At 46.4% G+C, this 12,644-nt stretch overlaps 3 protein-coding genes and 1 pseudogene across 4 annotated transcripts; 1 reads left to right on the top strand and 3 right to left on the bottom strand.

Moving 5' to 3' along the window:
* Window positions 1-662: 662 nt before the first annotated feature.
* Window positions 663-1,081, top strand: LOC136354226 (tryptamine benzoyltransferase 2-like). The gene is made up of 2 exons (XM_066305916.1): window positions 663-860; window positions 980-1,081. The coding sequence occupies exons 1-2, from the start codon at window positions 663-665 to the stop codon at window positions 1,079-1,081; spliced, it is 300 nt and encodes a 99-aa protein (XP_066162013.1).
* A 440-nt stretch (window positions 1,082-1,521) lies between these two features.
* Window positions 1,522-3,105, bottom strand: LOC4351010 (tryptamine benzoyltransferase 2-like). The gene has a single exon (NM_001423228.1). It carries the CDS (start codon window positions 3,064-3,066, stop codon window positions 1,720-1,722), a length of 1,347 nt encoding a protein of 448 aa, NP_001410157.1. The 5' UTR covers window positions 3,067-3,105; the 3' UTR covers window positions 1,522-1,719.
* Window positions 3,106-5,541: 2,436 nt separating this feature from the next.
* Window positions 5,542-7,843, bottom strand: LOC107279408 (uncharacterized; annotated as a pseudogene).
* Window positions 7,829-12,453, bottom strand: LOC4351008 (glutathione synthetase, chloroplastic). 2 transcript variants are annotated; one of them, XM_015759589.3, is made up of 13 exons: window positions 12,128-12,453; window positions 11,135-11,304; window positions 10,788-10,863; window positions 10,518-10,648; window positions 10,312-10,434; window positions 10,135-10,215; window positions 9,775-9,855; window positions 9,626-9,695; window positions 9,278-9,399; window positions 8,913-9,052; window positions 8,637-8,829; window positions 8,407-8,533; window positions 7,829-8,315 (listed from the first exon to the last, which is right to left on the bottom strand). In XM_015759589.3, exons 1-13 carry the CDS (start codon window positions 12,428-12,430, stop codon window positions 8,310-8,312), a joined length of 1,623 nt encoding a protein of 540 aa, XP_015615075.1. In that variant the 5' UTR covers window positions 12,431-12,453; the 3' UTR covers window positions 7,829-8,309. The 2 variants fall into 2 exon arrangements, with proteins under 2 accessions (XP_015615075.1, XP_015615077.1); XM_015759591.3 differs by having other exon boundaries at window positions 7,829-8,098.
* Window positions 12,454-12,644: the final 191 nt, after the last annotated feature.

Below are 12,644 nucleotides of genomic sequence, written 5' to 3'. Positions count from 1 at the left end.
ACGCTATTGCGGACACTAAGTTCCAATAGCAAATATAAGAAAATAACCATAAATACATCAATATTAACATCAAATTCATGTAAGAATTAGAATTAATAATACATTTTTAATTACTCCTATATTTTATAACATAAAAAATATGAAGTAACATATAGATATATAAGATAAACAATGTAAAGTTCTACGATCCATATATGAAGAACAACATTTAAGCTTTATAACGGTCCAATAAAGTCAATAGCGGACTGTTATAGCGGTCGCGAAGCGCTATAACAGGCTGCTATAGCGGTAGCGAAACGTTATAGCGGGCACTAAGTTACAACATGCTATCTTCAGTCCGCTACCTTATAGAGCGGCCGCTATTACGGGCGCTACGAACGCTATTTATTACCTTGATTATGTGTTTGGAGTAACATGGTACAAATGCAGGCACTCATAGCACGTGCACGACTACGCACCCTATTCTATAAGCATATAAAAGATTGATGAAGTCACCGCAGACATTGGGTACATGACTTATCATTGAAAGAATAATTAGTTATAAATACGAACACACATGTGTCTGGAGGGCTGGTTAAACCCCAAGGAACATAGTCAGTTGAGCTACGCTATAATATAGTGCACAAAAACCACGTACATATATGAAAATCACGAGGAGCGCGATGCTGAAGCCGCCACCGGCGACGGCGTACGGCACGGCGCCACACCCGCTCGCCGGCGAGAAGGTCCCCCTCACTGCCTTCAACCGCGCGGCCTTCGACATCTTCGTCCCCATGGTGTTCCCCTACCGTGCGCCGGTGCTGTCCAATGAGGCGATCATGGAGGGCCTCCGGATGGCCGTCGCCGCGTACCCTCACATGGCGGGTCGCCTCGCCCTCGCCGTCGACGACCGCGATAGCCGCACTAGTACAAAACATCAAATAGGTGTCGCCACTATAGGTGTCGGTAGTGCTATAACTTCAGGCCGGCGCTTCTGCAGGTACAGCTCACCCGCTTCAGGTGTGGCGACCTCATCGTCGGCCTCATCGTCCACCACCACGTCGGCGACGGCCACTCCATGAGCGCCTTCTGCGCCACGTGAGCGCGGGTGGTGCGCAAGGGCGAGGCATTCAACGTCCGTCTCCGTCCCTCGACTGCGCAGTCATCGGCGCGCCACGCAGTCTGCCCGCGCCAGTGTTCGACCACCGGTCCATCAAGTTCGAGGAGGGACAACAAGCAGGCCGTCAAGTAGCATAGTCGCGACGATTAGCGTGACTTCTAAAAAGTAAAATATAAACTCCAACAATAATCATTTTCAATATTTAAAATCCCAATAATAATAATAATAAGGGTAGGCAGCGGACGAGAGCCACGAGAGGAATACAGTGGTGGCATTTGACAAAAATTTTAAAAATTATAAAAACGAAACCCGACGAGACAATAAACTTTAAAAACTAAAAGAACCAATTTTTAAAGATTTTAAGGGGGATGAATAGAACCCGTAAAGCTAGGTCGCACGAGCAAATAGAGGTGTGACAAAGTAATAAGGGTAACAACCGGTATAACTTTTAAAAACTATAAAATTAAAAACTCAATGATAATAAGGTTCAATCTTTGAAATTCATAATACAACAAAATGACTATTTAATAAATTTTAAATTAATTATATGTAAAAATAGATAATTTTGTGGATGTTAGCCGTGGAATTATGCGGGCCAACCCAGGTAGTTTATTTATGATTTAAAGATGAGAGGGGATAGCATGTTCCTCCAACGAGTAGCAGATCTGCTCGAAAACTTGTGCGCGATCGTCGGCCAATGCGACGAACAGGTCGACGCCGCCGCCGTCGCCGCCCACCGGCACGAGGATCATCAGCCCCTCGATGGGCAGGTCCGGCGACAGCACGGCGGCCGGCGGCCCGGTGCCGAGGTCCATCTCGTGGAACCTGAACCCGAGCCAGCTGTCCACCTCCAGGTCCGGGCACAGCGTCTCCCCCGGCTCCGCCGCCGTCGCGGCGAGCTCCTCGCCGCGCGCGTCCGCCACCTCGACGTAGTCGACGAACGACTGGATGTACTCGCCGTCGACGCGCGCCACGGCGGCGCGGATGGCGCCGACCACGTCGCGGTAGCTCGCGCTGAGGAGGCGCCGGACCTGGAGCCTCGGGAACGCCCAGAGCACCATGTTGCCGAACAGGTCCGCCGGCGCCGGCGGGTTCGCCCTGCGCCTGCAGTTGACGGCCACCCTCACCCGCGTGAACTCCTCCGGCTTCAGGCCGCGCGCCGCCGTCATCTTCTTCCACGCGTGCGCGAGAACGCACTCGAACGTGCTGCACCGGCCGCCGACGCGGGCCTTGAGCTCGGCGACGAACTTGGCCGTGAAGCGCACGCCGATGTTTGTGATCTTCTCCACGGCGGCGGCGGCGGCGCCAGACGAATCGCTGGATTTATTACCTACCTTGAACTCGATTGACCGGTGGTCGAACACCGGCGCCGGCGGGCTGCGTGGCACGCTGGTGATGGCGCGGTCGAGGCATGGAGACGGAACGCTGAATGCCTCGCCGTCGCGCACCGCCCTCGCCCACGTGGTGCAGAAGGCGCTCGTGGAGTGTCCGTCGAAGACATGGTGGTGGACGATGAGGCCGACGACGAGGCCGCTGCACCTGAAGCGGGTGAGCTGTACCTGCAGAACCGCCGCCCCGAAGCTATGCTCCGGTGGTGCAGGGTACAGGTCGGTGGCGACGTTGGCGGCGAGCACGGCGTCAAGGTCGGCCTCGACGGTGGCATCGAGGACCAGCGCGCCCTCGTCGTTGACGTGCAGGACACGACGACGGCGCCGGCGCCCCTGGCCGTCGGCGGCGACGTCGACGGCGAGGCGGCCAGCGGCGAGAGGGTACGCGGCGACGGCCATCCGGAGGCCTTCCTTGACCGCCTCGCTGGACGGCGCCGGCGCGCGGTAGGCGAACACCATGGGGACGAAGACGTCGAAGGCCGCGCGGTCAAAGGCGGTGAGGGGAACCTTCTCGCCGGCGAGCGGGTGCGGCGTCGGCGTCGGCGCCGGCTTCAGCATCGCGCTGCTCGTGATCTCCATTGGTGAACTGTACGTTCTCTTGATCTTTTGCTTGTTGGTGCTCTTCGAGAGGCACCAATGGCATCATATATATAGAGAGCGGAGATAGGTAGAGAAATGATAGGAATTAATCGAAGCCTATTTTTAATAAAAGTGTTAAATTGTCAAATCTCTCGTAGAAGGCTAGGGGCTTGGAAAACCATTGCCAGTTATCAGCGGAAACTAGTGGAATCTGGACAAATTTTTGGTAAAACCTTAAAATCAAGACACTATCAAGGAACTATTAAGAAAGTCGTAGGTGAAGAAATAAAAGGAATTGGTTAAGATAAGACACTAGATAGAGAAGTTATTGTATTTTGGGAGTTATATCTTGTGACGGTGAGGTAGTATTTCGAAACTTTTCATAAGGACAAATCTAGCTAAAGCATTTTTCAATAGTTTAATTTAAATACTAAAAGACATTTTATGAGGCACAGTTTAAAATAATTGACTACATCCATGTATTATGTATACACAAAACATAAAATTTCTTGCGTGCCTATTATTTTTTTCTCAATCCCTTTTATGTTTTCGAATTTTGTCTTATCCCCTTCATATTCTTGAGTTTTCATTTTAATCCCCTATATACCCCCCTTCATTTGTTGAATGTGAGTTGGTTCTTAGATTTTTCCTAAAATAACTATATTGCCCCTCTCAAACTTATGTGCTGGATTACAGAGAAAACATAATTCTCAATGTGATTTTTTTTTTTAACAAACTCAAATGGGACGGAATTATTTGAACCCATATCTGAATAACAAAATTTAAATTTTCAAGCATAACTTTTAAACAATTAATGAGTTCCATATGAAAGTTTCACTGCAATTGAAAATCAAAATTATTTTATAATTGGGCTTAATTTTCGTTTGAAAATGTTATATGAATATCATTGAATTTGATTTAAAATTCATTTTAAAGTATTAAATTTCAGTTTTAAAATTTGTGCTCAAATAAATATAATCCATTTATTTTCTTTTTATAAATGAATCTTATCGCGTTGAAGTATGAGAGAAGAACATAATTAACATTCTATGAAGAAACTAGCTATCAATTCATGGTCAACAACTCAGGACATGTAAAAGATGCAAAAAAAGAAAAATACAGAGGCGTAGAAGAGATACGTACAGCGAAAACTTATAGGTACGTAAGGAATTTCCTATATACAAAATGTAATTTTTGCAACCGAAGGTATCGTGTGTATATTTTTACAGCTCGAAAAAGTAAACTATGTAGAACTTAACTAAAGGTGTGTGTAGTTTCAAAGTTTTTTTTTAAACTTCCAACTGTCCATCACATCAAACATTTTATACACACGTAACTTTCCGTCACATCAAGTCTGATTCTGTGTCGATGCTTGAATTTTATACTAGTTACATGAGGTTGTTCAATTTGGTGCTTCCTAGGTGCACGCTGGATTTGGATCCCAATTCGTGCATGATTCCTGTAATCTTGGCATGCAGTGGACCCTGTGCCTGTACATAGTCTTACACTTTCCAATTTAGTCTGGATTGCTTCAAGTCTCTTCTTTAGTCTTCACATGCATGTACAAACTCAATTCAACGGTCTAATACTATTCAACTTTTGAGTATTATAAAAAAAATTTCGGCTGTTAAACTGCGGAAGTTTCTGAATTCGCACGCGGGCATCTTGCTAATTACTAGCACGTGGCGTTTTAGTTATACCCTATTACTCCCTCCGTTTCAAACTGTTTGACACCGTTGACTTTTTAAGCACATGTTTGACCGTTCGTCTTATTAAAAAAAATTATGAAATATGTAAAACTATACATGTACATAAAAGTATATTTAACAATGAATCAAATGATATGAAAAGAACAAATAATTACTTAAATTTAAATAAGATGAATGGTCAAACACGTCTTAAAAAGTCAACGGTGTCACATTTTGAAACAGAGGGAGTACTATGCATGTGCTAAAGTGAATGCACGTATGACAAGACTAACGGAAGAATTTGGTTACTTTTCATTCAAGTACGTCGTCTCCAATTAAGACTTGTAGTATATCTTTGTAAGACTTGTATATGTTTGTGCTCTGGGCTTTCTTTCAAATCCGGATAATGAAATTGCCTGTTCTCTTGAAAGAGATAGTCTCTTCTCTCTAGTCTCTACACTACCTGAGTTTTTTTTTCTCCCGTGATCACATCCCAACATAATATTGATCATATCTAGCGGCACTCCCTCGCGGAACCGTGCCACGTCGTCACCCTACGCCGTTCTCGCGAAGTGGTTCTGCGATACCATATCACTTTCGCACTCTCACCCAGCGACGACGGTATATTTGTGCCAAAAAATTTGTATCCTGAATATTTTTGAGGAAAAAAAATAAATAAACAGCATATTTTCAAATTTAATTGGCTCGGCGTAGCACTAGAATAACCATCTTTTTGACTCGATTGTATGACGACAGACTAGAACTGTAGAATAAAGAACTCAGGACATAGGGGAAATCTTTGCACAAGCAACGGTCTCACTAAGCAGCCAAGAAAGTGAAGCTGCGATAGGTACATTTATTTTGCTTTTAGAAAACAATGGCTGACACGAATAACGTTACAATTTTACGTCTCAAGACCATACTACAAGGTTACAATGTTTTTCAATCTATAAACTGAAAAGAAAATTCATCATCATCATAGATGCATGCACAACGGGTCACCATGATTACTTTACATTTACATCCAGTAGAGCAGGGACACACTGGTGATCTTTATTACCAGTTCATATACTTGCCGGCACAAGCTCACTGATCCTATTTCCCTTCCCTTTCAGGGGGTAAATCAGTAGTAAACTTGCAATTGTTATTCCATCTTTCTGTGGCGAGTAAATTACACTAGCGGTCCTTAAACTTGTAACGAGGTTTCACTTAGGTCCACGAACTTGCAAAACGTGCATTGAGATCTCTAAACTTAGTTTAATGTATCATCATAGTCCAAAGTTTCGTTTAATCGTGGTCTTGCCTACGTGGCATACTACGTGGGCGATGACATGGAAAGTTTTTTTTATATATTTTTTCCCTTCTTTTTTTCTCCCTTCTTATCCCGAGTCAAGCAATGGGGGCCGTGTCAAGACCGCGGGAACACGCCGAGCATATTGCCTATGGCGACGCATTTGGCGAGCTTCTTGGCGTCGTCGACCTCCGCAGCGAGGAGGCCCTGCAGGAAGCCACACGCGTCGGCGGCCACCATTTGCTTCCGACACCGCCGGGACGGTGAGACGGCGAGCAGCACGGACACAGTCGGCGAGCCTCTTGGCGCCGTCGACCTCCGCGCCGAGGAGGCCCTGCAGGAAGCAGCACGCGCCGGCGGCCACTATCTGCTTCCGGCATCGACGCTGCCACGGGCGGCCGGGACGGCGAGACTGCGAGCAGCACGGACACCGGGAACCACGCGTCAATGCCGCCGCGGGCGGTGCTCGGGTCGAGCAGCTGGACGACATTGATGATGCCTTGCTCCTCTTTCTTGAAAATTTTTTGTAGCTGCTCGCTGCGACGAGTGCGGCAAGCGCCCTCGCCGCGGCGTCCCTCTTGGCGACGTCCCTGCCTGCCTTGGCCTTGAGCATCCAGATGAGGCGCGGGACGGCGTCGCCGACGTCCCCGCGTGTCTGGCCGTGGCTGGAGGCGTTGCAGAGTTCGGCGAGCGCCATGGCGGCCAACGTGCGCATGGCGGCCTTGTCGCTGCTCAGTGCGGCGAGGACGTGGTCGACGAAGCTGGCCGAGACGGCTATCTCGGCGATGTAGCGGAAGGAGGCCATGTTGCGGAGGAGGCCGAACGCGCGCGGGGTGCCGAGGGAGACGAGCTAGATGAGTGACGGGAGCACGCCCTCCTCGCGGAACATCGGGAGGAGGTCCGGGAACGCGGCGAGGTTGCGGAGCACGCCCGCGGCCGCGGCCTGCGCCGAGGAGAGCGGCCAGCCCGCCACGCGCGGCCACGGCCGCTGCGGCGTCCCGCGAGTCCGTGGTGAGAGGGCGCAGCGCCACGAACGCCTGCTCGGTGTCGGCGCCGCCGGACTCCAGCGCGTGGCAGAGGTGGGGCACCACGGCCCCCGCCACCTACGCCAAGAACCAGCACGTGGGCCGTGGCGTCCGAGGACGCGAACGCGGCGAGCACGGACACGACCTTCTCGCGTGACGCCGGCAGGATCTCTCCCGAGTCAAGCATCGCGGCCACGGTGGACACCGTGCCGCCGCTGCCGGCGGCAGTGACCCGACGAAGTCAACGAGCGTGGGATCAGCCCATCCGCCCCTACCACCACCCCTTCACCCCCACCGTTCCCGGGCGACACGAGCAGCCGCGCGTCGGCGGCGAATTGGGACAGCTCGGTAGCCGAGGACGACAGTAGCGACATGGTGTGGAGGTGCCCGAGGTTGTTCGCGGCGCCGTTCGCGGCGACGGACACGTGCGCGGAGAGTGCGGAGGTGAGGGGGCGGAGGAGGAGCGGCGCGGAGTGCGGGAATGCAGGGTGGGAGAGCGACGCCGAGATGGTCGGCGTGTTCCCGCGGTCATGACACGCGTGCTGCTCCTCTCCTTGCCGGCCGCCGCCCTCGCACGCGCGCTGCTCCTCTCCTCCCGCCGGCTGGCGCCCGCGCACGCACGCTGTCGCTGGAAACCTGTGAGGAAGGAGAGAAAAGATGGAGAGAAAAAAAAGGAAAAAAGAAAATTTAGCCACGTCATCATCTACGTGGCATGCCACATAGGCAAGACCACGGTTAAACCAGGCTCTGAACCGGGATGACACAGTTAAACAAGTTTAAGGATCTCGATGCGCGTTTTGCAAGTTCGTGGACATAAGTGAAACTTCGTTACAAGTTTAAGTACCGCTAGTGTAATTTACTCTTCTGTGGCAAAAATTGTTTAGGTTATTTTATCTGTCATTGATGTATGCCTGTGGCTGAGAAAAACTGGTGCTCAACCGAATCCTGAGATTGCAACCTTCTGTCAGCCAGGTTCATTCCAGTGTCTGCTAGCTGTCAATTGTAACTCTTGCTACCTTGCTTCCTCACTGCAAGAATGACATCACAAAAGACAGATTCAATTCAAAATTTCAGAAGAGAAGAAGAAACTAGAGAAGAATATTTCAGATTTTTTTTGGTCTATTCATTCTACGGTGTGACAGGAATGCCTCAGAAACTGGTTGAAGTTGACTGGAGCATATGCTTATCAAGATTGATTTGATATTTGGTGTGATGGTGCATGGTGAGTGACCCTCTGCTTTACCACTGCAGTAGGGAAATATATACATTTATAAAGTTTTCATCACTAAGAACGTTGATGAAGGTATTATTACAATTAGTTGGTATGTAGTATCACCTCATCTGTGAGGAGAATACTATCCAGAACAGCAAATCCTGCAGCAACTCCACCTTCGTTTGATGAAGAAACTTTGGTGCGCATCAAGTAACCACACTGATTATTCAGGACTACCTTATCTTTGTTCCTGAATATGCATTGTAAAGCGAAGAATTCGATCAGAAAAAAGGAAGGGAACAAGACAAATACATAAAAATACAGAAGTTCTGAGCTTCCAAAGGGTTAATTACCGCAAATAGGCTCCAAATATCCCAAGCTCAGATATTGTAAGGTCCTCAAAGCAAACGCCACCCTGGACCAGATGAGTAAGAGAAGCTCTTGGAAAAATCCTTTGCATCAGTATGTAGGCTGCAAGTGCCTCTCCCTGCTCCTTCTGGAGTCTGACCAGCGTTTCTCGCAGATCATAACCATATATGTTGTTTCCTGAAAACAAATATTAGTAACAGCACGTTTCCAGAAGATTTATAGTGAACAAAAGGGTGTTCTTAAGTGCCATGAAAACAGACCTCCGCCTTCTCGCTGAGGTTTCAGGACAAACAAGTCAGGTTTTTCTATTGCAGTCTTCACTATTTCTTCATTATCTAAACTCCATAAGCCTGCAAAGCATTTCCGTAGCTTGGCAATGTCCTCCTTGTTGTTAAGGAATCTGCAGACAAATAGAATCAGATAGTGGTCAGTAACACATGGCTAAACAAACTGAACTCTAGAAGTATAGCGCTAGAAATAAAAAAAATGATATACTGTTCATTCAAAAAGATGCATATTGACCAAAGTGAGTAACAAATTCAATAGATCTAAAAAGTAATATGCAGAGCACCACAGGGATATTAGAAAATAATAATCATCCAATGGTAATAAAAATGACCATTACCTTTCAAGAATATTAGGTTTTGCTAGTTCTTGCTGGATCTTTTTCGTTCCCACTAAATGGTAGGATATTGAAGGGCACTTTATAGCAGATGACTGCTCCATCAAAAGCCTGGCTCTCCATTCCTACAATATAAAGAAAAGACACCATGGTGAAATGTGAATAAGCATTCCTTTTTCTCTGAAGAAACAGGAAGCTATGAAACATGAACCAGAAAACAAAAATACAAATGCTTCTGAAGCAAAACCTCTTCCAAGGAACTTCGTGATTAATACAAAAATAGGAATCCAAAATAGGAATCTCCTCTCTAATGAAAAAGGGTATTCACCACACAAATGCAGTAGCGCATACCGCTTCAGAAGGATAATCATTTGGAGAATATCCAGCTCTGAAATACACAACAGAAACTGTCTGTCCGTCTCTGCATTTTCACACATTTAAATATTAGAATGCTAATAGAGAACAGTAACCCTGCCTTCATGCCTACACAGGACACATACACCACAAGCGTTCCATCTGGAAGAACCTGCCCTTCAGCCTCTACCTGTGCCAATGTTTTCCTAATGGTCTTCACACCATGCGTAACAGATAGTTAAGGAATACCTATTTCCATGATTTTAACTGTGGTAATCACATAAGTATTAAAAACAAGTGCTTACCAAGCCCAAGAATTATTTTCCTAATAAAAGTCAGGCAACATGTCAATACTTAAATCACATCCCCGAGAAAAGGAAAACTTAAATCATATGAACAAAAATCAACACATTAGAAAATGAATAGGAAATGATTGAAGTTTCAATATTTCAGAAGTTAACAGCTCAACATTACAGCACAAAAAGAAACAAATAATCAAAGGATATGATTCCTTCAAATGATTGATAAGCCAGTATTGGTCATACATGTTTCTTTCTTCAGGTTGAACAACCATCATAATTACAGCACTGGCAATCAAATGGAAGAAACACGTGTTAGTTGAAGCTTGTGTTTTATAATAACTGAATTAACACAAACTCATAGTGCATAGGTAAAGTTTAGACCTCTTGTTATTAAACTCAGTCCAAGCCATGCTCAATGCTTCAGCAAATTGGGTGGCAGCCCAGTTCTGAGGAATCCTTTTGGAATCAAGGCCTAAAACCTTGCCATGTCGATTAAGTAGGGTCCTGTAGTTAGCAAAACAATACTACTAATCAGGTTAACACATTAGAAGATTAAAACAAGGCAAATCTGTAGAAATTAACCTGACCTGTGAAGTTCGCTTACAAGGGAACTAAGACCAGGAAATGATGATGAAATAGTGTTGAGCTCAATTTGGAGAAGTGAATTGGTTCCAGAATCCAGCATGTAATCAGATCGATGCAACCCTAAACGGATATCCTGATGGTTTATTAATAACTTTTCAGTACCTTATGAACTGACATGTGCCACACACAACACACGAAATAAAAAGGATAATTTAAAAGATGTATGTATCATACTTCAGAATCAGAAATTAAACACAAATATAGTTAATTACCTCCTCCTTATTTACTTCCATCATCTTCGCATGAATGTCTAAGAGCCTAGAAGTGAAATCATCAACTTGTCTTGTTCTGGAATCACAAAATAATGATGATTTAATATAAACCTGGCAATTCCTTCGAATCTAAATTTTTGTGTAGCTGAAATTCATTTTTTTTAATGAGGAAAAATTGCACAAGTCATTTCAATGATCAGAATATCAGATGATAATATGCACTTGAAAATTCAAGGAGGGAGTCTGTACAATATCAAACAGTTCAGTATCTGTCCCCTTAGTACATGTTTAAAATGGATCTCCTCACATCAGTATCAACATAATTTGATGTGAAACTTGGAACTTACCTAGATAAGGAGTCTTGCAAAAACTCGCCATCCAAGCTCACACGATCCACAAGATCATTGAAAATAGGAGCCAGTTCACGTGCTTGCTTCCAAAAAGATGCTGGAAAACGTGTTGGAAGTAACGCAAATGGAGCATGAACCAGACCAACACCAGGAATAGTTCCTGATCTCTGCAAGTAGTGGCAAAAATGCTACTTAGCAAGTACTATCTTACATTCTCGCATAAAAAATGTTATGATTTTCATTTCAATTCTTGAGTCAACATTTAACACCATATGAAATTCCTGATCCAACACATGGCATGAGGATGCAGAATGTAACCCATCAAATCTTCCAGCAATGTAACTCCACAATCTACATGTATCATTTACACAACTACAAAGATTGAAGCAAACACCTCTTTTGTACGTAATTACATACTTCAGCATAGTTCAGTTCCATAATAACAAGTTGAAATTCTATAGGTCAACCTCTGCCCAAACTGCAACAGACGATGCAGTGGTGGACTAAAAAGGCATATGGATCTTATTTATTTAGCCACCTAGTAGCATCAGAATCGCAAGAGAATGTGCAGGCAAAATGCTAAGCACTAGTGCAGTACTATTACATATTGTCAACACATTCTTCGAAGACGGAAGGTGTCCCGTATTTCACACAAGACAAGATGTTGTAGACTGAATGTACCACTGTAGTGTACAGCAACAAACTATATATATATATATATAACAATCTCTTGGTAGAGCATACCGGGTTTAGTGATTCAGCAATTCACGGATGGGATCAACACACTGAAAATGGGACAGTAAAAAATAGTGTATGATTTTTCTCCCGCATTTCCAGACTAATGCGCGAGCAAATAACCACATAACTACTCCAATAAACGAATCTTTCATCTACTGATCAATCACCAAACCTATCTCAGAGAGGTTAAAAAAAAAAAAACGCAACCTATAGAGCAGGAAGCCAAATCCCAGGGAACCAAAGCAGCCGTACCGGTTCCGCGCGGTCGCCGACGACGAGCCCGTGCACGGCGCACCAGACGGCGGCCTCCTCCGCCATCTCGTCCACCACCGCCGCCATCTCCTCTTCCGCCGCCGCCGGCGCGACACCCAGGGGCGCCTCGGCGCTCATCGCCCTCGAGGCCACCGCGCGGCGGGGGGGGAGGGCCACGTGTCTCGCGGCGGCGGCGACGACGAGGCGGGGGCGGGCGGGAGGCGCCGGTGCCTGGAGGCGGCGGCTGCCGGAGCAGCAGCCATGGTGGTGGTGGTGGTGGGGGGTGGTGACGTAGGAGGACATTGGCGATGAATTTGGAGAATTCCGAGGTGGTCTCTGCAATTTGTCCCGTGGAATTGAGTTCGTGGTGGCGGCGGAGTTTGGCCACCGGCGGGTCAGACTTGGGAATCTTCGAGCCGTCTTTGGTTTTATTTTCTGTGGCGTATTATCCACATATATCTCTCTCTTTTCTTTTTCTATTTCCTCGCCTTTTTCATGAGCTGAAAATGAATGCAGT

The sequence above is a fragment of the Oryza sativa genome, chromosome 11 (genome assembly GCF_034140825.1).
Source record: "Oryza sativa Japonica Group chromosome 11, ASM3414082v1".
Lineage (NCBI taxonomy): Eukaryota > Viridiplantae > Streptophyta > Magnoliopsida > Poales > Poaceae > Oryza > Oryza sativa.
This window is presented reverse-complemented; position numbering and strand designations above follow the sequence as displayed.